This window comes from Xenopus laevis, chromosome 9_10L (genome assembly GCF_017654675.1).
Source record: "Xenopus laevis strain J_2021 chromosome 9_10L, Xenopus_laevis_v10.1, whole genome shotgun sequence".
NCBI classification, from domain to species: domain Eukaryota; kingdom Metazoa; phylum Chordata; class Amphibia; order Anura; family Pipidae; genus Xenopus; species Xenopus laevis.
This window is the reverse complement of record NC_054387.1, coordinates 17,627,012-17,653,695: the sequence shown is the minus strand read 5'-3', so window position 1 is coordinate 17,653,695 and position 26,684 is coordinate 17,627,012. Positions and strand designations below refer to the sequence as shown.

General features: G+C 41.6%; 2 protein-coding genes across 3 annotated transcripts; both read left to right on the top strand.

Moving 5' to 3' along the window:
- The first annotated feature begins 1,931 nt into the window (after positions 1 to 1,931).
- pcmtd2.L (protein-L-isoaspartate (D-aspartate) O-methyltransferase domain containing 2 L homeolog) lies at positions 1,932 to 11,413 on the top strand. 2 transcript variants are annotated; one of them, XM_018234012.2, is made up of 6 exons: positions 1,932 to 2,185; positions 4,908 to 5,251; positions 7,095 to 7,197; positions 7,579 to 7,747; positions 8,885 to 9,008; positions 9,530 to 11,408. In XM_018234012.2, exons 2-6 carry the CDS (start codon positions 4,945 to 4,947, stop codon positions 9,928 to 9,930), a joined length of 1,104 nt encoding a protein of 367 aa, XP_018089501.1. In that variant the 5' UTR covers positions 1,932 to 2,185; positions 4,908 to 4,944; the 3' UTR covers positions 9,931 to 11,408.
- A 2,819-nt stretch (positions 11,414 to 14,232) lies between these two features.
- On the top strand, positions 14,233 to 23,048 carry LOC108702043 (tyrosine-protein kinase Srms). Its single transcript, XM_018237051.2, has 8 exons — positions 14,233 to 15,166; positions 16,176 to 16,297; positions 16,751 to 16,914; positions 17,833 to 17,974; positions 18,884 to 19,042; positions 19,899 to 20,080; positions 20,640 to 20,796; positions 21,473 to 23,048. Exons 1-8 carry the CDS (start codon positions 14,829 to 14,831, stop codon positions 21,652 to 21,654), a joined length of 1,446 nt encoding a protein of 481 aa, XP_018092540.1. The 5' UTR covers positions 14,233 to 14,828; the 3' UTR covers positions 21,655 to 23,048.
- Positions 23,049 to 26,684: the final 3,636 nt, after the last annotated feature.

Here is a 26,684-nt window from a genome sequence, read left to right as displayed (position 1 = left end):
AACATAGGTTGCAGTGGATTTCTACTGCTGCTAGATGGCGCTGTTACGTAACTAGCTATACAGATTCTAGCTTGTTGAAGTAGTAATGATTCTTCAACCCTTGATGTGGGGCAGAACAGCGACTGTGTTGAGAATGTGACTCATTTCTGAACCAGCAGCGTTGGGGAAGGATCGGGCACTAAAGTTTTCCAGTGCACAAGAGCGCATGCAGGCTGTAAAATGATATGTGCTCCTCGTGCAGAGCAATCCCCCACGCGCTGTGCTGCAGGAAAAAAACCTACAAATACTCCCGCCCAATTCCAAACCACTGGCTGCGCTCCCTCCTCAGCTCACTGCCCTCTCTTCTCCGCGTCTCATGAGATTTATGACGTCACCGAAGTCTCTTCTCGCGAGACTTCGGCGAAAAACACAGGAAGAGCGAGAGAGACACAGGGATGCGGGACATTTGAGTCCACTATCCGGGACAGCGGGACAGACAGCCAAAAACGGGACTGTCCCGCGGAAAACGGGACGGTTGGGGGGTATGCAGCCCCCTTGCACTGGTTACACACACACTCACAGTAGAGATACAGCAATGTTAGAGCAAAAGGAGAGAGTAAGTATTGGGCCAATCAGAAGTAACTGCAGGATAGGGTTGCCACCTTTTTCTGGAAAAAAAATACTGGCCTTCCTTTATATTTTTCGCCTTTTCCCTATTAATAACATTGGGATCAACCATCAATTTTACCGGCCAGGTGGCAACCCTACTGCAGGAAGAGGAACTTGCACAGGAAGGGTCAATATTATCTCAGTTCAGATGCTTCCATATCCAGGGTTGCCAGGTCTAATTTTCAAAACCAGCCAAAGTCAGCTACAAAACCAGCCCAAAACTAGCCAAGAAGCTCTTCAAAAGTAACCCAAAAATAGAATAATATGTGCAGTGAAAAAAAGTCTAAAACATGAAAATATGACAACTTTTTTAAATTTCTTATTGTTTCGATATTTTTCTATGAAGCAAAATGGGACAGATTTGCCTGTCACCAGGGGCATACATAAAGAGAGGGCAGGAAGTATAAGGGCCCCATAAGGTCCTAATACATATAGGGTTGCCAACTTTGTAAAAATATTTTACCGTAAGCGGGGGGCGGGAACTAAAGGGGCGGAGCTGCTATGCAAAAAGGGGCAGAGCTACGACGCAAAAGGGGCATGGCCACATCGTCAAGGGCAAGATGAGGGAAAAAATTACGCAAAAAGGGCGGAGCCGCAACAAAAAAGGGGCGGGGAGGGCAAGATGAGGAAAAAAAGGTACATTTCCGCCCGAGAACAAGGCCTTTTCTTAAGGGCATTACAAATTACCGGCAGCTACATTGCCGGTAAATTTGTAATACCGGCCCTGGCCCTGGCAGGTGTTTTACCGCCAGTGGCAACCCTAAATACATATACAATTTCAATAAATATTGGTAAAAAAACCTCTGGACATTTTGGTGGGTTTTTGCCCCAAAATTTTCTGAAATTGAGGAAAGTCACTGGAAAATGTGTGAATGCATAAGGGGGGCAGGAGACAGAGCCCAAAATCTGGCAAATCCTGATTTCTAAACATGTCAGTCTCATTGCATGCTGGGTAATGTAGTCTTAAATTAAACTTCGCAATTGGAAATTTGTTCAACAAAAACTACATTACCCAACATGCATTTGGGAAATGCAGGCTTGGGGATGGTTTCCAAAGTACAAACCAGCCAAAAGCCGAAATCCGTACCTTGGCTAGTTTGTTCTTTCAAAACCCTCATGGCCTTTAAATTAGAAGCCCAATTATTTGGCTGGAAAACCATCAACCTGACAACCCTGTCTTTCACAATAACAAAGGAAGTGGCCGGCCTGGGGGCGGGGTTACTGGAAACTTTAATATATAAATAGGAAGCTGCACACTGATAGTGGGCGGGGCCAGTTGACAAGGGATGGTGGTAGTTATAGTCCCACCACTACACAGCGTAGCACAGTAATGACATAGAGCGATACAGTAGTTAGTAGTCCATATCTCTACGGCCCCGCCCCACTTTGACTCAGGAGACATGCGCGGCTGATCAAAGCGGCGCTGCGCATGCGCTGGACAGGTTAAAGGCGAGGGTGGGAGAGAGAGTTGGTTCCTCCCAGTTGTTGTTGTCACTGATTTTACTGCTTGGGAAGATGTAACCAGGACTGCAAAGCGGTGAGTCCGTCGTCGCCGTGACTCTCACTGTCATATTGGGATCACGATTACAAGTGGAACCTGTGGGATTGGGGGGGGGCCCTGTTACTGGAAGACTGGGAACACAGGACTGACTGGGAGGGGCCTCCGACTGTAAACAGCAGGCTCGCGGGGGGAGGGGATATGTACTGTCAGAACCGCATTTTTGCTAACCAATCCCTTCCACCTTGTCTGCGATACAATCCCAGCCTTCCTGCGGCCTTATCTAGATTACCTATTTATATTCTATTGGCCAGTCAAGGTGCTGCCGAAGTGAGTTCGAATGGATTCGGAGCAGAACCACGTGACAATGTGCCTGTCGCCCGACTGGCATTTTGGTCACGTGTGTGACTCACTGGAGGGTTCCACTTGGGCAGGTATCCTACCTGTCCTCATCCCCCTCGTTTCCTGATAGTTACCACGTTTTGTACCCCCAGACTCCCCTCCCCTTATCCCCCTGACCAAAAACCACTTGAAGAATTGAGCCCCATTTGGAGAGAGTAATCATGTCTTTAGAGAAACAACCCCAACATTAGTTTAATTGCAATTGATCTCTGCACTCACTCCAGCTCATTAATATCCTTCTTAAAGGGGTTGTGCACCTTTGAGTTAACTGTTAGTAGGATGTAGAGAGGGATGTTCTGAGACAATTTGTAGTTGGTTTTCATTTTTTAATATTTGTGGGGTTTTAAGTTATTTTATTCAGCTGCTTTCCAGTTTGCAATTTCAGCAATCTGGTTGCTAGCGTCCAAATGACCCTAGCAACCATGCATTGATTATAAAAAGAGACTGGAATATGAACAGGAGAGGCCTGAATAGAAAGACGAGGAATAAAAAGTAGCAATAACAATAAATTTGTAGCCTTGGGGCAGAGACGCACGCTCAGATTCGGGGAGATTTAGTCGCCTGGCAATAAATCGCCTTTTCTTTGGGGCGACTAATCTCCCCGAACTGCCTCCTGGCGGATAGAGTGTAAATCACTGGCAGGATGGCACTCGGAGTGCTTTATTCTCCGAAGTTTCCTCGGGAGGCGACTTCGGAAAACGAAGCGCACCGATTGCCATCTATATTCTAGCTGGCGGGAGGCAGTTCGGGGAAATTAGTCGCCCTGAAGAAGAGATTTGTCGATGGGCGACTAATCTCCCTGAATCTGAGCATGTGTCTCTGCCCTTACAGAGCATTTGTTTTTAGATGGGGTCAGTGACTCCTATTTGAAAGCTGGAAAGAGTCAGAAGAATAAAATTCAAATACTGTAAAAAAAAACAATGAAGACCAATTAAAAAGTTGCTTAGAATTGGCCATTTTATAACATACTAAAAGTTTAATTTATAGGTGAACCACCCCTTTAAAGGAGAAGGAAAGTCATCCTGCACTTGGCGGTGCCAAATGCTAGGTGCCCCCAAGTGATTGTATTGACTTACCTGAAACCCCCGGGCTGGTGCTCCTATCAGCAGAAAACTGCACTGGCCTGGGGTTATATCAGTGAGCACCACAGAGAGATCGTCTTCTGCTTTCTTCGCATGGCTGCTCATGTGCAGTAGAACGAAAAGCCGAACTTTAACTAAAAAGTGGCCTATTTCGTTCAACTGCTCATGCATTTGCCCCCGGAAATTTGAAGCTGGAAGAGGATCCGTAGTGCCCATTGGTATAACCCCAGTCTGGTGCAGTTTTCTGCTGATAGGAGCTGCCGCCCTGGGTTTCCAGTAAGTCAATACAATAACTTGGGGTGCCTAACATTTGGCACCCCCAAGTGCAGGATCACTTTCCTTTCTCCTTAAAGGACTAGAGCCCACAGCTGCACTGCATCCTTACCAGGGACCTATAAAGTGGCAAATTTATTTTTCATCCCTCAAGTTAATGCCATTTTTTTATGCAAGAAAGTACTTTTATTTGCTTTAGTAGCCACTGAATTACACTGCCTAGAGTTACTCGGCTTGTTATCTACAAAATCCCCAGTGCCTTCTCGATTAAAGGAACAGTACCATCAAAAAATTAAGTGTCATAAAGTAATGAAAATGTTATGTACTGTTTTTCTGTACTGGTTAAACTGTTTGCTTCAGAAACACAACTATACTTGATCTAAACAAGCTGCTGTATAGCCATGGGGCATTCAAAGCTAAATAGAGAAAAGGCACAGGATACATAGCAGATAACAGATAAGCTCAGTAGTAACAATTTGATTCTTCGGAACTTATCTGCTGTGTATCCTGTGCTTGAATGGCTGCCCCCATGACTACACAGCAACTTGTTTATATAAACTATAGTTGTCTTTCTGAAGCAAAAACACTTAATTGTACCTGTGCAGGGCAACACTATATTATATTGTAATTCATTTAAAACACTTTTTAATTTTTTGGAGTTACTGTTTCTTTAAGTATATCCTCAACACTCTACCACTAAGGTCTATATGCACTGGGGGGGACAGGGGTTGCATTGTATTTATCGAACTGGCTTGGAATACACATACCAGATTTCTGTAACTGAGAGTTGATGGGGATATATATAAAATATATACCTGTAACAGTGTTATATGAGCTGTATGCAGGTATAATCAATAGTGGAGCTAAGGTAAAGAGGTGGAGCTAAAAGTTTGTAATGGGGTTACTGGATGAAGTTGGGGTCAGACCGCTTCACTGATAAGACGGATGGCTATTTTCCAATAAAATTAGATTGATTTTTGGATGTTATCTCTGCATTTTCCCAGACTTGAAATTTCAACATTGGCCTAAACACTTGCAGATATGGGGGGAGCAGTGAGCGCTGGCCAGGACAATGATGAGTTAATTGACAACCTAAAGGAGGCTCAGTATATTCGGACGGAGGCAGTGGAAAAGGCTTTCCGAGCCATTGACCGCGCAGATTATTACCTGGAGGAGTTCAAGCAGAACGCATATAGAGACTTGGCCTGGAAACATGGCAACATCCACCTGTCAGCCCCCTGCATCTACTCCGAGGTGATGGAGGCACTTGATTTGCAGCCGGGACTGTCCTTTCTAAACCTGGGCAGTGGAACGGGCTACCTGAACACTATGGCGGGGCTTATACTGGGTGAGTGTGGGCAATATACTCCTCTGAATGGATTTGCTCAACTTTGGGACAAATCAAGCAGCACAAGTAACTATTCCCCCAAATCTTAACCTAACTGGCCACTAGTTTGGACCCTCAGTTACTGCTCTATGCCTCCCTGGGCAGCTGCTCCACGGTTTCCGAAGCATTTTATAAATCCAAATGTAGCTTCTCTTTTGTGTGCAGAAATATCTGTTGCAGTCGCATTATGGGGCAAATTCACTAAGCGCCTAACGCTAGCGTGAATTCGCTAGCGTTGGGCATTTTCGTTACTTCGCAAATTCACTAACGGACGCTGGTTTAATTTCATGAGTGTTACTTCGCACCCTTACGCCTGGCAAATTTGCGCAACGGACGTAAGCGCAATAGAGTAGATAGGGATTGCTTCAAAAAAAGTTTTCTTTATTATGGGTGATAGGCTGAAAAAGATCAAAATTTTTTTTGGGGCTCCCCTCCTTCCCCCCTACATTTCCTAACTCATGGCAACTTAACTATACAGTGGGCACATGTGTAGGGCAAAATAAAAATTTTATTTGATGTTTTGAAGGTTTCCCAAGCTTGTGTACTGCTGCTACGAATACTTCCATTAAAATTTGAATTTGGCGCCATATGCAAATTACCTATCGCTAGCGTAACTTCGCTTTGCTTGGCGTATTAACGCTAGCGTAACTTTGAAACCTTAACGCTACCCCTGAGCACAACTACGATTTTTAATGAATGTCCGACTATATGTCTATCCAACAAGACCAAGGAAGCACTGAAGCAGCCATTCCAATCCAGCAGTTCTAGTTCAGCCAGGACAGATTGGGTGCCAGACAAAAGCACCTATTGGCTACTGGCTTTATACCAGTATTTTAATTTACTGATAGAATTACCTTTGATTTCCGCCTAGTGGCTAAGGTGTTGTTTAAAGGGATACTGTCATGGGAAAACATGTTTTTTTTTTTTTTTGTTTTTTTTTTCAAAACGCATCAGTTAATAGATAACCACTCCCTGGTTGATCTAAAAACAACACTCAATAGTAAAAGCCAAGTCTCACTGAGACACATTCAGTTACATTAAGTAGGAGCAATAACAGCCTGCCAGAAAGTAGTTCCAACCTAAAGCTGGCCATAGACGCAAAGATCCGATCGTACGAATCAACGTACGATCGGATTTTCCCATCTCCCGACCCTCCACTTACCATTCAGATCAAAGTTTTACCATTCCGATCAAATAAAGTAGTTAAAGAACAGATCAGCCAATGTACTACCTCTGACAGCAATCGTACAATAGTTATGTCCAACCAAAGCTAGTGACAGTCTCCCACTGAAAATCGTACAATTGGCAATACACGCAGAGATATTATCGGCAGGCGACAGAAATTTTCTAACCTGTCCAATCGACTAAACGACCGATCTCCGCCGGACGAAAAATGTCGGGACTCTCCACACACGGTCCGAAAATCGTACAAATCCACGATTTGTGCGATCGGATTGTTGCGTCTATGACCAGCTTAAAGTGCAGGCACAAGTCACATGACTGGGGCAGCTGGGAAACTAACAAAATGTCTAGCCACTTGTCAGATTTCAAAATTGAATATAAAAAATCTGTTTGCTCTTTTGAGAATTGGATTACAGTGCAGAATTCTGCTGGAGTAGCACTATTAACTGATGCGTTTTGAAAAAGAACATGTTTTCCCATGACAGTATCCCTTTAACTAAAACCCCCAAAAAACCCACAGATGGAAAACAAGCTGCCCATTGCAGTTTTTTCAGAACACACAAAGTCACAGGTTTGTCAGCCCTTCCCTTGATACTCGGCTTTTTATTCTGTTTGGGAACAGGGCCCTTTGGCATCAACCATGGAGTAGAAATCCACGCTGACGTGATTGAATACGCCAAGGAGAAGCTGGACCTGTTTGTGCACACCAGCGACAGCTTTGACAGGTATGATCATGTCACTGCTTAATCTGTATGGAGCTTAAGATGGCCATAGACATTACATTTCCAGGAAAGATCATTCATTTCAATACACACGTGTAAAGCTGAATCGTCAGATATACAGGTACAAACAATAGAATTCTATCTGATGATTCAGCACTAACAATGGCCGATGTTCAGGTTCCTTCAAAGGCGCCCGATCAGGCCATCCTGATCGACAAGCCGACTGATATCCAAGTCTTCTGCTGTTATCGGTCGGCTCATTGCCCATCATACACGCACCGAAAATTAGTTTTGCACGATACTATCGTTGCATCTATGGCCATCTTTAGAGAAGGCTGCCATACACTTTACCCTCATGCCATTTACTCTTTCCCATGTGTGCAGATTTGATTTCTGTGAACCTTCCTTTGTTGCTGGGAACTGCCTGGACATTGCTTTGGACTGTATGTATGACCGAGTATACTGTGGCGCTGGGGTGCAGAAGGAACATAAGGAGTATATGAAGAATCTGATCAAGGTTGGCGGGATCCTTGTTTTGCCATTGGAGGAAAAGGTAAACGCAGACCTTCATCCAACAGGTTAAACTACACTCTGCTTTGACCCACTTCCTCCTCCTTCACCTTGTGGTCTTGTCGCACCCATACGTAGTTTTCGAGCACTACCCTAATGTGGACACACATCACATACTGCTCCATAGAGGCTGCACTGTGACTCATGGGGGACGTGTCTTCTGTTAAGTTCTGCTGATAGGTAATAGAATGCAACAAGACAAAAGTAAGGCTAGTAGCTAAGTAGTAGCAATTCCAAATGGAACACATGTCTCCATACATATATACACATTTACAGATGTACCCACCCATCTTTAAAACCAATCACAATTGAGCAGGACTCTTATTGCATAAATAGCTCATTAGAGCATTCCAAACAGACCCGCTCAAATAAGAGCTATTAACTGTTTCCAAACCATGTTTTGGGGTAAAAAGTATGAGAATAAATACATAAAGTGCATCAAAGTATATATTTCATTACACAAAGCAAGTTACATCAAATATAAGTAAAGTAAAAATCCAATAAACTTCCTGTTTATGTGATCTAGTTATAATATCTCCTCCCCTTATGCCTGTTTTAACCTGTTCTATTGCTTGTACTGAAAAATATTTAATATTCCCATTATTGAATTCCATGAAGTGCCTGGTGATATTGGTTTTATTGCAGTACCTGATATTACTTATCTGATTGATGTGTTGCCTAATTCGTTCTTTGAGAGACCATGTAGTACACCCCACATATTGTTTGTTGCACTTGCCGCAGGTGATCAAATAGATTACACCTATGCTATTGCAGTTCATAAATTGTTTGAGACTATATGTTTTATCTGTAACCGTAGGATCTATCATCAATTCAGATCTACAGTTACAGATAAAACTATATTAATATGATGTAATAAACCATTTTTTTAAAAAAATGTATCTAGAGATTTTTTTTTTATTTATTTATTTTTTTTGAATTAGTAGTTTTACCTCGGTTCGGTCACTAGTGGTCTCTATCATGCTATAGCATCTACTATATATTTACATAGTTCTGTGATCCAACCTTTTTTTGTGTATGAATAGTAGCTGGGTGGGCCACATACAACAGAGCCCCAGAATGCTGCCAGCAAGCTTAATATTAACTTCTTTTTGTATTTTAGCTCACCAAGATCACGCGCACTGGGCCGTCCTCCTGGGAAACCAAAAAAATCCTGGCTGTGTCCTTTGCTCCCCTCATACAGCCTGACCATGTGGAATCCGCAAAGTCGAAGAGCCTGCAGCTACGTGAGTGATATATTCCATATCGGCACTGTCTCCCGAGATCCCTTTTCTCTTAATTAACAAAGAGTTAAGACACATTCCCATGTGAAATACTTAAGCCTCCGTACATACGTCCTTATGTACGTACATATTCTATTTTACAGGAATGGGACCTGTTATCCAGAATATTGAGGACCTGGTGGTTTTTGGATAACTAATCTTTTTGTAAATTGAATCTTCATGCATTAAGTCTAAAAATTAAAATATACGCTTGTTTTGTCTCCAGTAAGGATTAGTTAGTTTCTTAGTTTGGATCACTTTATTTTATTTTATTTTTTTAATTTATTTATTATTATTACAGACAAAAATAAATTATTTTTAAAAATTGTTTGGATAAAATTAAGTCTATGGGAAAAGGGCCCTCTTATAATTCTGAGCTTTCTGGATAACCGGTTTCCCCATAATGGATACTAATACCTTTATACATAGTAATACCCTGCAGATAAACGGGAATGTACAATGTGTAATGATTTCTTTCTTTTCAGCCCTGCCGAATATCCGCTCTCTCCAGGATCTCTCTCGCATCACCATCAGGAGGCACATTAAAAAGATCGTAAACCAAGTTCCAAATGGCCGGGGGGATGGGGTGATGAAGAACCCACCGCGCTACAAGAGGAAACGACTGCGCAGACGCCCCTTGCAGACTGTGGTTTATCTGGAAGAAGGTGGATTCGCATGCAGGATCCAGAATTCCTTTGATGATAATAACAACTGTGAAGGTGCAGGCAACTGTGAAGGTGCAGGGGATGATCTGGCAGAGAAGGAAGAGCAGGGGGTTAGTGAAACCAAGCCAAACCCTCCTGTTAACTTTCTTCGGGAGAAAATTCTGTGCCTCCCCCTTCCTGTGCCCCTGAAGTACTATCTGCTATATTACAGAGAGAAGTGAAGGTCCATGCTCACTGTAGTCTGGGGGTCACCGTTTCAGAGGCACTTAGAGCAGCACATTGGCAACACCCGCAACTCGCTCCCCTGGGTGCTACTTGTTGCTTTTCTTTATTCCAAATCCTGATGCACCGGTTGCTGCTTTCACTCTTGAGAAGACTGAGTGTCCTATAACTTGCCGAGGACGGAATTTCAGTGATTTTTTTTTGGGGCTTTGGATCCAATTGGGTTTTCCCACCAGAAAACCCATGATGTGCCTGTTACTGTACTGAACATGTCCAGCTTTCTGAGATTGTGCCGTTGCTTTGCAAGCTCTCTAGGATGTATTTAATAGGTCCTGCATGTAAACACCAGGCCAGGTTTAGGTGACGGGTGTGTATTGTGGTAAAACCGGGCCCATATACGTGGTGTGCTTTTTAACAACACAAGGCTAGGCAGCAAATAGTGACCATTCTATCTTGGCATTTATCTTTTTTTTTTTTGCTCATTTATAGAGAATCTATCCTCTGTTCTGGAGTTTGCAGATAAAGGAATCTTCTGTTATCTTTATGGTGAAGGGGAATAATGATGCTCATTCAGTATAGACCTGCTGTTGGAATGAGGGGATGCTCCGTATGATGAGGGGGTACTCAGTGTTCTAGAGTATTTGGGTCTCCCTTGCTGTGTTGTGCCTTATTTATGGTTGCTATGAGGGGTGGGCAAGTCCAGACTGAGCTCCAAAACACACTCTGACATTGCAAATACACAGAAGCCCAAACTGCCCCCCATAGGCCCATTAAATATCGACCGTTTGGCATCTCAGAGCAGCCCCTCTTGCATTTGCCAGTTCGGGGGGTGCCCACAGCATTCCAATCCTTGGTGAAGTTTTTCATAGAGGTTTCCAGACACTGTCACCCCTCTGAGTGGATACATTGCCAGGATAATTTAAAGGAACACGTATTATAAAATATCAGGAAAAATGTTCTGTCAGTCCATGTTTTTCAGTGAGTTCTAGTCTAAATCTCTCGCTCAATTAACAGTATTTGAAAATTCCGAGATTTAATGCTTTGTATCCACTGGAAGAGGTAGAGCTCCTGTCCTGATACATTTAATGCAATGAGGAACTGTTATGCTCCTTTGCTGTGACTACGGGGGGCCAGATCCTGCTATATACACACACACCTCCTTGGTGTAAATACCAAATTGTGATCAGTCTTGAGGAAATCTCCCAAACCCTACTGGTGTTATCATGTTTTGACATTGTTCTAGGAGCAACACAGCCTGATACCCTACAGGCACTCATTTTGCCCCTCCAAAAATAAATCTTCAAAGAAAATTCCTATACCAACTTCTTCCATTAAAGTGTATCCTGAAATTGCAGCCTTGCTCAGACTGTTGAGTTTGTGTTCAATATATTAATCGGTGTGCAAAATATAATATAGATTTGAATTTCTTTCTTGTTTGTAGTTGTCTGAAGTAAATAAACAGCCATTTTTTTTTTCATATAATCTCTGACTTTTTTTTTTTTTTGTCTTGAAATAAAAAATCTAGTTTTGGCAAATATGTCTTGTGTAATGACTAGGGATCAGTGCAGAGGTAGCACATACTAGGGAAGCACCGAATCCACAGTTTTGGATTTGGCCGAACTCCTAAATCCTTTGTTAAAGATTCGACCGAATCCTAATGCAAATTCGGGGTTCGGCCGGGCAGAAGGATCCTGGTGAAAGGCCTAATCCCGAACCGAATCCTGGATCGTCTTGAGCCCAGAACATAGTGGTGCCGCAAAGTAGTAAAGGTTAATTAGGGAAATCTTTAGAGTGATAGCACTTTGCCTCTTTATTGTAAAGGTATTGGGTATCGGGTACAGAATTATGGTGACAGGAGGGCATTATATATACATTATTTGGCTGCCATATATTAAATCCAGCCCTAGTTAAAATGTAATAATATGGATGTGCCTGTTGCATTATATGGTGCCGACAAAAAAGCAGTCATCTCCTTCAAACAGTACAATGAGGGTACAGGTATGGGATCCGTTATCCGGAAACCTGTTATTCAGAAAACTCTGAATTACTGGAAGGCCGACTCCATTTTATCCAAATAATCCAAATTATAAAAAATTATTTCCTTTTTCTCTGTAATACTAAAACAGTAGCTTGTATTTGAACCAAACTAAGATATAATTAATTCTTATTGGAAGCAAAATCCAGCCTATTGGGTTTATTTAATGTTTACATGGTTTGCTAGTAGATTTTTAAGTTATGAAGATCCGCATTAGGGATGCACCGAATCCAGGATTCGGTTCGGGATTCAGCCAAGATTCGGCCTTTTTCAGCAGGATTCGTATTCGGCCGAATCTTTCTGCCCGGCTGAACCGAATCCTAATTTGCATATGCAAATTAGGGATGGGGAGGGAAATCACGTGACTTTTCGTCACAAAACAAGGAAGTAAATTTTTTCCCCCTTCCCACCCCTAATTTGCATATGCAAATTAGGGTTCGGGTTCGGTATTCGGCTGAATCTTTCACAAAGGATTCGGGGGTTCGGCCGAATCCAAAATAGTGGATTCGGTGCATCCCTAATCCGCATCTGTTATCTGGAAAACCCCAGGTCCCAATCATTCTGGATAACCGATTCCACGCCTGTATATGGTTACTAACACGGTAAAATCCCTGCAACTTGACCCTTCCCTGGGATACTGGGTCTTGGTGCAATGGTACCACACGATTAGTAGGGGGGCAAAGTACTTGGTACCTGCCTAGAATATATTGCAGGGTGATAAGGTATATATTGAGCTATTAAGGTTCTCCGTGTATAAACTCTTCCCCCTATCCGTTATTTTCTATTCCTGGTTAGATTTGTATTTGTTGGGCCAAGCAAATAACTCTGAAATTTACATTCAAACTGGCAGTTTAGTTTAAATCTTATCTTGTACTAATCCATTCTGTAGACCCTGGAAACTTCACCATTTATAGCTGTTACTGCTCAAGTGACCTGTAATTGAACAATAGGTTATTCGAACCTTAATATCTGAAATGTATTTTTTTTTTTTTTTTTTACAATTTTTTTTTTTTCCTCTTCAGTAGCCCCTTCAGTATTGCTGTCTTTTTGCTAGGCTTATTCACCCTATCAACAAGGCATTGCTTTGTATCAGAGTGGGACGGAATTGAGCAATAACTAAGTAATGTGTGAAAAATGCAAATCTCACATTTTCATTTTTTTCTGATTTGCACCTGTAAAAACACACAAATTGTATTTCCTGGAGCCTGCACAGCCCTAGGCACCAGATCTCCACCTGTCCCCTCTCAACTGCTGCCCTGCTGGGACCCCACTATGATTAGGTATAGCCCTGCTTGCCATGGAAAAAGCCCTCTGTACCTACAGCAAATGCAAGTAACGGTTTATTAAGAGAAAAGTGCCGTTTGTATGTTTGCATTATTTTTCCTGGCCAAGTAATTCTTCCTTCCTCCTGTACCCAGAAATACCCCACCCTGGAGGCAAACAGGACCCATGTATTCCATTAGAGATGTGATGCATCACATGGTAAATCTGTAACAAAGAAATATAAAATATTGGTATTAATTCTGCCGCTGTTCTTGTGTACTGACTGCAAATATATATGATAAAGAGAGCGATACTGTAGATAGACGGACAGATAGAGAGGTGTGTGCGTATTCCACTACAATAAACTACTACTCTGTGTAAAACTTGATTATTCAAACTTATGATAGCATACAGTTCCCACAAGACATATCACATTCATAGTCCTATACTCATCTGATTGGTATCTTTTCATACAGGTTTGAGACCTCGTATCCAGAACGCTCAGGACCTGGAGTTTTCCGGTTTTCTCTAATTTGTATCTTCGTACCTTAATTCTACAAGAAAATAATTTAAGACATTAAATAAACACAATAGACTGATTTTGCTTCCAGTAACGATTAATTATATCTTTGGATCAAGTACGAGGTACTGTTTCATTAGATGGAGACAGCAGGACAAGATGAAGACAGCAGGACAAGATGGAGGAAGTAGGGCAAGATACCAACAGTAGGGTTAAGATTGATCAAGATAGCAAGACAAATATTTTATAACGTTATTGCACAAACAGTAGCCCATCCGATATTGTCAAAGTGCCACTACAATGGGTGTTGTAATTGTAAAAACAGATAAAGAGCCTTGCGTTGTCTCCGGCGCGATCACAACTAAAGGCAGTCCTGTTTGTGTTTTTTTTTCCTCTTTAGTATGACCATCACATCGCTAGACCTTCAGCTCATCTTGTTATCAGAGTTGGATTTACAGACTCTGGTAAAAGATTAATCGGTAATCAGAAAGTTCCAGGCAGCTGATAAAAAGGGCCAATGTACAACTCTGACTCACCTCACCCAAGGGAGACACACACCCAAGAAAACGAATTCATTTCAAATACCCTCATACCGTTCTGTCAGTTAAAGTGAATGTAATGCCGCCCTATATGATTATTTTGCTATACAAAGACATACACATCTAAGTCCTATGATGACACATGTATCCCTATCTTTCAGAGCTTACAGTCTGTGAGATGCATAGAGCACAAGTATGAGGAATCTCTGTTGCCTACCTTGTTTTCCTTTCTAAATGAGTCCTACGGGCCACTTGTTTTTCTGAAATGAGTATCATGGTTCTGTAGGGCAGCAGGTTGGGTCGCATTCCTAACGCATCTGCTTCTGGAGGAACGTAAAGAACGTCAGTCCTCGCTTTCTATTTGTGCAGCTAACAAGGAAGTTCTGCAGGTGAAAAATTGCTTTCTTCTCTCTCTCTCCTTTTCCTGGAGAACAAAGTTTACTGAGTCAGCTGCAAGGAGGTACATTCTGGAAGTGCCTATGTTTCTTGTTGGCTAATGGTGGCTAGGAGTTAGTTTTGTAGGAGAACTTTCCCTACATTATGGAGTCCTATCTAAGGGAACACTTAAACTGCATGAATTGCCTTTGGGACAGGATCTGGCCTCCTGGAAACCCTGCGGTAAATGAAACCATAATTGACTCAGTGGTTCAGGATTTTAATACCTCAAGGACAGACATAGTCACAGCCCTGTACAGTTTTGATGCCCGGAGTACAGATGAGCTGACAATTCAGCAGGGTGAAGAGCTGTGCAAGTTGAGTGATGAAGGTGACTACATCTTGGCCAGGAAACTAACAGGCAGTATGGAAAGTGGGTTGGTTCCAGCATCCTACGTAGCTCAGTCCAGTCTTCCAGGTGGTCACAACACCATCCAGGAACTGTGAGTATATAAAGCAGAGCCTCCAAGATGCCACTTTTGCTTTTCTCAGGAGCGGGTAAAGAAAGCAAGAACTGGGAATGCTAACTTCAGAATGCTCATTTCAAATGATCTAAGGATGTAGTGGGTAGTCTTCAGGGACCCCAAGGCCTTGGACTATAATGACGGAAGGGATAGATCCAATGATAGCTGTAGATCTATTGTCTACTGACTTGAGTGTTCATCAGCTCTTCCTACTGATATTAGTGCTATTCCTTTTCCTTTCCCTGGCATAAATATGCCATCAGCCTTGCTGCTGGTAATTCCTCTCCATCTACAGCTATCCTGTTTTCATTCTAGCTGCATATTCCTCTCCATCTACAGCTATCCTATTCTCCTTCCAGCTACCGGTACAGTAATTGTCACCCTCCAACTACAGCTATCCTCCCCTTCCTGCTGCTAATTTCCCTCCACCTACAGCTACCCTGCTCTCTTTATTGCTGATAATTGTATTCCATCTACAGCTATCCTGTTCTTCCAGCTATTACCCACCAAATACAGCAATCCTGCTCTGTTTCCTGCTACCAATTCCACTCCACCTACAGCTATCCTGATCTCTTTTCAGCTAACTTTTACCATCCATCTGCAGCTATCCCCTGCTGCTGCTAATCCTGCTCTCCTTCCTACTACTAATTTCCCTCCATCTAACTATCCTGCTCTCCTTCCTGCTGCTAATTCCTCTCCGCCTATGACCAAGTGTCCTGCTCTCCTTCCTTCTGCTATTTCTCCCCCATCTACACTATCTTGCTTTCCTTCCTTCTACCAATTCCCTTCTTTCTATAGCTATCCTGCTCAACCTCCTTCTGCCAGTTCCTCTCCATCTACATCCTGGTATCCTGCTTTCTTGCCTAATCCCAATTTTTCTTTTTCAACAGCTAAGTATCATGGAAGTTGTAGCAGGGGGTCAGTATATTGGAATTTATGTATCCTGTACCATAATGTGACATTATCTCTCCCATTGTTGTTATTACAGCTGGTACTTTGACGTCGCAAATCGCAATGATGCTGAAAGGCTGCTCTTGAGCCCTCCAAATGCTCATGGCTCTTTCCTTGTGCGCTCCAGTTATAGCACCCCTGGACAGTACTCACTATCTGGTGCGTTATTTCTCTCTCTCTGTGGGAACCCCCACATTTTTTTCTTTCTTTCTGTATATCCATTTTTTCTTTGAAAACCAAACACTCCAACCAGGTTGAAGAGTATAAAGGGCCTAGTGGGTGTCATGACTGATATGCAGCTTTAATTGGGGCATGTACACATGAGTACTATTAGCACTTCAATGTTCATTTGTGAGTACAGGTTGTGGGGAGCTCAAATGCCTTATTCTTTACAAAGGGGTGAAATGGAGTTTCTCCAGGTGCACTTAGATGTAACAAGATGTGCTCAAATGCCACAGGCTTAATTTGGATGCATCTACCTGCACCCAACATTTAGAGGGGAAGTTTGACTGTATAATAATATTGTTATTTTAGTTTAATTATGTCAATTCTCCCCTAATCATATGAACTGAAACTTTCTGTATTTTTTTTTTTTGTTTTTCCCACTCTCAGTGCGCAGTGAGGACAAAGTCACCCACTTCTGCATCAATGTTAGTGCCAGGGGCGAGTTTTATATTCAGAATGAAAAATGCTTTGACTCCATTAAAGAGCTTATTAACTTCTATAAAGTAAACTGGAAACTCATCAAAAGTCCTTTGCTCATGCCTTGTGTCTGGGTGAGTATAAAGCGTGAGAGAGTGGGTTCTTACTCCTTTACACAGTTAATAATATATAAAGATGTGCATTTTGTGCAGTTTGAAGACATTTTTGTGCTTGTGTAAGCACCGATAGCAACCAATGAGCAATTCATTTTAATTTTTCTAAAATAAATTGGGAAATTACATCAAACATTTAATTGGTGGTCATTTAGCACCTATTTATGTTAATCAGCCCCAGTGTATTCATTCTGAGGGGAAGGGATAAAGGGAAACCAGTCAATCACTAGAAAGGAATGTAGGACCCAGTGAAAGATGGGAAAGATACAGTGAAAGAAAATGTATAACCCAGAGAAAGGGATGGAGGATCCAGAGAAACATATGCAAAATCCAGAGAGAGAGAGAGAGAGAGATGTACAGGAGGACCCAGAAACAGGGCTATAGGACCCCGAAACAGAGATGTAGTAATGTAGAACCAAGAGAATGGGATGGAAGATCCAGAGAAAGAAAATGCATGACCCAGAGAAAGGGATGAGGGATGTAGAGAAACATATAGAAGATCCAAAGAAAGGGATGGAAAGTGGACCCAAAGACAGGGATGTATGACCCAGAGACATGGATGTAGAACCCAGAGAAAGGGATGGAAGATCCAGAGAAAGAAAATTTATGAACCAGAGAAAGGGAAGGAGGATGTAGAGAAAATATAAAAGAACCAGAGAAAAGGGTGTAGGAAGAGAAAAGATATTTAGGACAAGGCCTGTACTGAAAGGTATGATGCTGGTTTGTTTGAATGTAGACTGTAATGTACCCCCAGAAAAGCATAAAATGAAGAGTCTGTTGTTGAGTTACTTTTGGAAGGTATTTTTGGATTTCAATGTCACTGATAATAGAAGAGGGAAATCATTATCACCTCAGATTTCATTATAGACGTTCTTCTAGGTTGCCTATCAAAGAGACCAGTGGGAAAGGCCACGCAGTGAGTTCATTCGGATTAAGAAACTGGGAGCAGGGAATTTTGGAGAAGTTTGGGAAGGCCTCTGGAATAACAAAGATAAAGTTGCCATAAAGACCTTCAAACACGGTTAGTGCTTATTACCTAGAGAGTTTCTTGCTCTTCTACATCACAAGATTTGTAATTCTGTATTACTAAAGGCATGTCGTAGAGTTTATTAACTAAGAGAAAGGAGGGCTCATTTATCAATTTGACAGACATTGCTGGAGTCATAAGGGCTACAAAATTGCACGTCTTAGGTCATCACTATGGGTGCAACATATCCCTATACTGTTCCCCACTGTGCTTTGCACCTGTTGGCTCTCCCTAGACTGCAAATTTGTATGATGTAGGACAGGGGTCCCCAACCTTTTTCACCAGTAAGCTACATTCAGATATAAAAAGATTTGGGGAGCAACACAAGCATGAAAAAGGTCCTGAGTGATGTCAATAAGGGTTGTGGCAGCCCCTATGTGGACTGGTAGTCTACATGAGGCTCTGTTTGGCATTACACCTGGTTTTTATGTAACCAAAACTTGCTTCCAAGCCTGGAATTAAAAAATAAGCACCTGCTTTGAGGCCATGGAGAGCAACATCCATATGAAAAAAGGGGAGCAACATGTTGCTCACGAGCTACTGGTTGGGGATCACTGATTTAGGGGATGCCCAAAGGATGCTCACTAGACCTCCATGTAAGAATACAGCTCTACCAAAACAAAGTCAGCACTGGAATTCGGGAGTGCAAAGACCTGTGCCTATGATTCTTAGCATGGTACAATTGGAAAGTGCAAAAAATAATGCACCACCACCTAGGAGAGTGGTCAATGAACAAACTGCTGATCTGCTTTTGATTTTCTTTTAAAAATGAGAACAGGTGCAGAATAAATATAGATGTGGGATGGGATTTTATGTACAGTATAAGTGCAATACTACTCATGTATTTAAGTACAGTAAGTCCAAATGGGGGTGATTATATTTATGCCACCCTTGATCTTGCAGACAACATCAATGAGAGTGATTTTAAGAAGGAGGTTGATGCTCTCAAGAGCTTGTGTCACAGGAACCTGATCCAACTTTATGCAGTTTGCTCAGTAGGAGAACCGGTCTATATAGTCACTGAGCTCATGTCGAAAGGAAGCCTTCTGCAGTTCCTGCAAGGTCAGTGCAAACTTCTTCAGTGGTTTCCCTATGGAAAAACAAGATGGTTTCCATTCCACATGTTAGATAAGGTGGTTTCCATTCTGCTTGTCCTGAGTTATGTAACAAGATGACTTCCCTCTCACTTACCATCTGTACAGTAAAAAGTTGGCTTCCATCTCACTTTCCCTCTATAGAGTTCCCTCATTTTGGGGGACACAGGGAGAGGTGCGTAGTGTATAGAACAATCTGCAAGCACCTAACACTTTAAATACCCCTAGGGCTTAGAACCTCTGAAATATATTGACATTGTCCATCTCTACAGCAGTAAAACATTTCAACCCCCCAGTTTCAGTCAAAGAGGAGCAAATACTTTCTTCCCTGCTTCTGCCTACCTTCAGCCAAGCACCTAGACATGCCCATGCCACAGATGGAGCACCCAACTGGCCTTTTCTCTTTCTCTCCTTACATGACTACTGCAGGAGAAGCCATTTTTTGTTGCCATGTGAGCAAGTACAGCCAATGGGACCATTATAAGTACAAAGAAACATAAGTAAGTTGCTTGTGACAGAAATATGTGCATCAGTTTAGGGGTGTGGGAGATTTTTTGAGAACATATTTCTCCAGGGACCTGTCACAGGGCAATGGCGATGAATGGGAACCTTAAAAAAGGGGCTTGGAGAAAGTTCCATAAGAGCAAAAAGAGAGAGTGAATGAGGGTTAAGAATTGATATATTATGGATGATAAACCAGAGCCAGAAAGTGACTTAAGATTCTGCATTTGGAAAATATGGTTATTTTTTAAAACAATAAACATGTGTTATGTGCCATGGTGCCACTACAGACCTTACACACTTTCAGTTTTCTATTTGTGCAGGTAATGAAGGACGTCATTTAACAGATGCTAATTTCATGCACATCATCTCTCAGGTGGCAGACGGGATGGTGTATCTGGAGAGCAAGCATGTAGTGCATCGAGACTTAGCCACTCGCAATGTGCTTGTGGGGGAGAAATTGGTGTGCAAGATTGCGGATTTTGGGTTAGCCAGACTACTCAAGGTCAGTCACCATAGCCTCAGCCAAGCAAAGTAAAGGTTGCTCATTGTACAGTCTAGTAGAAAACAGAATGCCCCTGAGCCAAAGTTGACTTTTTGTAAGGGAGTCCTAACAATGTATGGAGTTGTGGGGTGGGGCTATAGAAGACAGAGGCTAGCCAATCAGGGGTGCTATTGCCATTGAGAAATTGGAATTTGGGGATATTGAACTCTCTTCACTAACTAATACAGCCCTCTTCGTTCCACTTACTGCTACTGTTGCTATTGTTGGATGAAGGGTGAGCTAGTCAATACTGAAGCTTAGAGCCAAGTATATAACAGCTTTACAGAATCCAGAATTAAAAACAAAGCAACAGTAAAATATTTTTATCTTCACTTATAACTTCACTTATTTTTATCTTCACAAATAACGACACAGTGGCCAGTTAAAGAATTATATCGGTTATGTTGTGGTGGAACCAATTTCAGTTCTATCACTTTTCTAGCACCTTATTCATCAATTGTTTTCTCCTGCATATCTTTTCATTTTCAGCTGTAAAATTTATATTTTTAAAAATTTTTAGGACGACTTATACTCACTGCAAGTTAACATGAAGATCCCAATTAAGTGGACAGCCCCCGAGGTTATAACACACGGAAAATACTCCACAAAGTCTGACATTTGGTCGTATGGCATTGTGATGTATGAAGTCTTTATGTTGGGAGAGATGCCCTACCCAGGTGAGCACCAAAATAACAAGGGAACTCCCATATTCACACAGTAAATTGTATCCTTCATTCTTGTTTACAGACTTATTTTTTGGGGTGAAAGAAAATTGTCTTTTTTTTCTAAAATTGTATTTATTCTGAAAAATTGTTCCAAGGTTCCTGGGCAGCACTTACACAACTCTCTCTCTAACTGGCCTTCCGGCTGGGCCAATTTAGTTTAAAACAAGGTTACAGATAAATAGAAATATTGGTGTCACCCTGCTATAGTTCCAGGGGTGCCCAGGGCACAATTAATCACTCACCCCAAAACTCACATTAAATTGGCTTCAGGCTGGCCCCTTTAGCTCATAACAAGGTTACAGATATATAAAAACATTCGAGTAACAATCACCCTGCTACAGGTCCAGGGGTACCCAGGGCACAAATAAGCACTCACCCCAAATCTCACCCTAACTGGCCTTCAGGCTGGGCCCCCTTAGCTCTTAACAAGGTCACAAATATATAGAAACATTGGGGGTTAGTCACTCTACTATAGTTCCATGGGTTCCCAGGGCACAAATAAGTACTCACCTTACTGGCCTTCGGGTTGCGTCCTCTTTAAATTCCATCGTATACAACAAATTTGCTTAAATGAAAAACAATTAAAATTTCTATACCTTAAGCAACTGGTTTCTATGCTTATCCTCAGGAATGAATAACCAAGAAGTGATAGCTGAAGTCATCTCAGGATACAGACTTCCAAAGCCAGATCGATGTAGCTCAGATGTTTACAAGTTGATGATGGAATGTTGGCAGGAAAAACCTAGCCAAAGGCCGAGCTTCTATGAAGTTGTGGAGAAACTGACTCCAATCCAGCGTAGCATCCGATGAAAATCATGGTGTATCTAATCAGGCTGCAATTTGTGGACTGCCTACATTATAAAACAGTATGTACGCTTAAAACTGAAAGTTGTATTCTAGGAGAAATACTCACACCCACGAATAATATATAAAAGAGAGTAGGGAAGGGGAAAAAAATAAAGTTCTCATTTTAGGAGAAGACAATGCACATCTGATGACCTACGGCATTCATTAAAACAAAATTACATTGTCAAGACAATGACTCAAAAAAATGTTTTTCTGGAGTTTGCATCCTTACTTCTGCTTGCTAAACTAGGCTCTAGGGTTCAGTAACAGCTGGAAAGTCAAGCATGTGTTGCACCATTTGGTTTAGCACCCGACAGATGTTGCATTTGGTTTCTTCTTTTTATTTTGCATTGTCAATACCCACTACCTATAGGCTGTGTTTTGGCTAGTGTTTCAGTCATGATCTGGAATTCATATAAAGTATGGGAGTTGGCTCCAGCCATGAGACAGTAACAGGCCCGGACTGGCAATCTGTGTGTTCTGGCAAATGCCAGAGGGGCAGCTATCAGGTGCCATAGAAAGTCACTATTAAGTGGGCTGCTGGGACCTGTTTGGGCTTCTTTGTACTTGGAATGCTAGGGCCTATTTTGGACAGTAATATGGGCTACAATTTTCTAGCATTAAGAGCATAATGATGAATGACATCTAAAAGCACAGATACAAAGCACAGAGGTATTGCTGATTCGAGAGAGGGAAGAGGCAGGAGAGCAGAGGTTCAGCCCTGTACATGGAATTCTGTACTGCTGCCAATCAGACAAAAATTTAGGAGCAAATTATAAGGATGATGAGATGCAGAAAGGAACATGAATTGCACACAGGGTGTTTAGTAGAGCAAAGAACACACACCACATTCAGGGGGTATTTAGACTCACACCATGCTTGCATAAATTCTAGATATAATTCTCGGGGTGTGCTATTTATATAAGTGACTAAACTACAGAGACACTGGTAGTAAATCTGCCTGGAAACTGGCACAGTTAGTAAAATTAAAAATAAATATGCACATTTTATTAGAATATGCTGTTTTTCACACAATCTTACTATATTCACACAGGTGCTTTATAACATAGAGAATGCACCAGCTTTTAGATGCCAATGACTTGTTGCTAATTCACATCCTTATAAAAACAGACTGTCGGGCTCCCAAGAGCAGGTCTCTGGTTCTTTATTTATCATTAATAATACAATACAACTATTTAACAAAGAATTATAGTGTTTTGAACCATTTTTGGGTTGCATTATGTATTTGCTTTTATACCATGACTGTAGAAATTGCCTCCTTCCTCTGAAATGCCTATATCTCATTTTATCAGTGTTTCTGACTGTGAAGCAGAATGTTAGGATATCACTATTTTCAAATAAAGACATATATTATTTCTAAAATGAGATTTCTTGTTTATTCTTTTGCCAGTGCAAAAAAGGTTAGGTAAAGTATCCTATGTAGCAAGCAATATAAAGGGGAATTATTGCCCCAGAAGGGTTATTAAAGGGAACAGGCCGCGTTTGATGGTTGAGGGCAACAGTGCAGATTGGGACTAACACAATTTTTTTAAATATACAAACTATTTACCCAAGGGGATCGGTCACAATTCCTCCCTCTACCAACAAAGATATTTGTAGGTCTAGGGCAGGGGTCCCCAACTTTTTTTACCCATGAGCCATGTTAAAATGTAAAAAAAATTTTGGAGCAACACCAGTATGCAAAAAGTTCCTGGGGTGCAAAATAAGTGCTGTGATTGACTATTAGTAGCTCCTATGTGGACTTGCAGCATACAAAAGACTCTGTTTGGAAGTACACATGGTTTTTATGTAACTAAAACTTGCTTCCAAGCCAGGATTTAAAAAAAAAACAAGCACCTGTGTTGAGGCCTGGGTCGGAGAGCAACATGTTACTCGTGAGCCACTGGTTGGGGATCACTGGTCTAGGGAGATGAGTTATTGCAGCAGGATGAAATAAATGTGCAGCACCTGGTTATCCAGAGTTGCCCTTCTTTTATCTGGGGTACAACCAAGCTGCGACAGAACACCTCTCCGCTGTGCTTCCCTGGAGTCTCCCCTAGCCGAGGCAGGGAACTCTCTCCAGCAGCTAATTTGATTGCCAACCACAGATAGGGACGCCTATTGCGGTAAGTCTGCAAGATGCAATTGATGTTTATTCGTTAATTTCAACTCTATAACCTTAATTTGTTTATGGAGCTGAAGAGGACTGTGTCCTGCTAACTCATGGAATATATAAAGTAGGCTCTGCCCTGTTAACTTGTGGAACTGACTAAGAAGGACACCACTAGGTGGCTCTGTACAGCTAATTTGTGGATTGCTAAGGGAATGTGATAATCTACACGTGGAGCTCAGATGGGATCTGCATGTCCCCATTTCCCAATCATTTTTACTGTGTGACCCCTGTTAATAAAGGGTGGTGATTTCCAGTTTAGGGGACCCCCCCATAAAAAAAGAACATCTAAAACATCTGGTTTATTTCCCCACCAGTGTCCACACCACAAGATATATTATGAGGGGGGACTGTGATTCTTTATGTGAGGGTCACCAGATAATTTTTTTAATGCTGTGACCATGGGAGTGAAAGATTCAGATTATAAGCATTGCTCCTCATTTAAAAACAGGCCGTGCTGCTGAAGATAAGTGTAAAAATGCACCTAGTAGTTAACACCTCACCAGTGTAGTGCAACCTCTCAACTTGAGCCAGAAGACTTGCACTGCAATATTTTCCTCACCTGCACACAGAACTATAGGAGGTTACTATCCATCTACAAATCCAAAGGCCTATGGTACTGAAACTAAGGGGAAGTTTTCCTGATGAAGGACCGAAAATCTCTGTATAGTTTTCAGGATTAAGACCATGTAAAATCTTCCATGTACATACTGTACATGGCCAAGAAGATTCTGATCATGATCTGTCCTGAGAAAATGTCAGCAAAATACTGACTGTTGTCTGTGATTTAAACCAATAACTCTTGGCGCTTGGAAAAGGGACACCTACAGTGATTGTACCGTACAATGTGTGGGGTGATAGATATGGGGAGGGGAGTATTATTACTGTTTATGGGGGAATTGTCTGGGAATCAGCTGGGGCAATATGGCAGAGTTTGCTAATATTTTCATTGTTTGAACTTATGGAAGCCTTCATATTTCTATGATGACGCTTTTGAGGGACCGTTAGTCCTGTAAAGCAGCTTCTCGCTGCAGGAGCAAACTCAAGGCCAAAGAGCAAGGCTGGGTATTATTAACTTTCTATTACTGCTTTTTAGATTTTGGTGGGGCTCCAATATAAGAAAGGGAAAAGAACAGGCCATCAGCCTTCAAACACTAAGGGGGTTATTTATCAAGGTCCGAACTTATCTCAATATTGGCTGCTACAAACCCCGATCTAAGCCACTCGTGTTTTTAATGCTTATGAGTTTTTACCCAATTTTCACGTGTTTTTTGGACTTTTCACCCGAAACCTTCGATTTTTGCCCTAAACCTCTGAAAACTTCGGGGTATGGCACGAGACCCAGCACACATCAATAAAATCATTGGGACTTCTTCCATTGACTTATATGCAACCTCGACAGGTCTGAGATGCCGGGATTTCAGATTTGGAGTTTTCCACTCTCGGGATAATAAATTCCGAAAAATTTGTGATTTTTTAAAAGTCAGATTTTATAAAAAAAGATCACAAATTTTTCATGATTTTTGCATTCGGGGCTTAGTAAATAACCCCCTAACATTTCACCACTTTTTGAGCAAGTTCACTTGTGTTGGACTTACTCCTACTAGATTACTGAAAATAGAGTTCTACAGAGTTCTCCAAAGTAGTTTACCAGCTCTCTACTCACTTGCCATAGAATTTTAGGGCGATATTTATCAAAGGGCGAAAAACAAAGAAAACCTTATGGACACCCTTCGAATATAATGCCTGTAATCATATTGTCATTGTTTATCAACTGAGTCAACATTTTGTGTGTGGGGGGGAGATGCTGTAGATCAGAAATAAATTAAAATGCCCCCTGTGCCCTCAGATAGAGTCACTACCCTGTTTAGGGGTATCAGGGAACAGGTGGAAGCCCTGGAGAAGAAAGTCAAGATCTCCAGGCAGAAAGTTTACATTTTCCTTCAGGTCTTTGATCTAATCCACCAACTGGCGGTTTACTCATGCCTGTTTATTACTAATATATACCGACTAGTATATTTTTGTATCATCAAGCAAAAATCCAATACCCACATCAAGCTACAATTCAAGTTTGTAGTAGTCACCTTCCTAGAATTTGTACTCCTTTCAATAGCTCCATCATTTAGCCAAAATCTATAATACACATGGTTATATGAAAAACAAGCTTTGAGCTCCACTTAGCTGCTTGTTTTTGTATTTGCAGCTACATAGTTAAAGGGAATGTCAACCTAATAAAAGAAAACATAATTCAAAGCAACTTTGCTATATACATTAATTACACGGTTTTTAAGTTGTATGTATATGTATTGTATGTTGAAGGCAGTGTTTGTCCTTTCTATTCTCTGCACTGTTGGCTCAGACTGTTGATACAATGTAAGACATGGCAGCTGATTATCAGGCCTGTCTTTTCTGGGGAACTAAGACTTTTGCAACATTGTTTAAAAAGTAACAACCAGGAGTTAAGCACATGCTGCTTTCAATAGTAATAGTATTTGCTAGTAACTCTAAAAGCACTGAAAATGTATAATGGAAAGTTGCTTAGAATTATGTTTTTTTTATTAGGCAAACTTTTAGTTTGGGTCTGAGTTACCCTTTAAATAGACACATATATACATACATACAGGTCTGTACTGAGAGTCAAAATAGGATCTGTCATTTCAGATACACAGAGGCCCAAACAGACCACACAGCAGCCCAAATCAGCTCCCCACCAGCCCAAGAAATAATGACTGTCATGGCATCTTACAGCAGCCCTTCTGGCATTTGCCAGAACCCACAGATTGCCATTCCGGACCTGCATACATATAGATACACAAAACTAAAT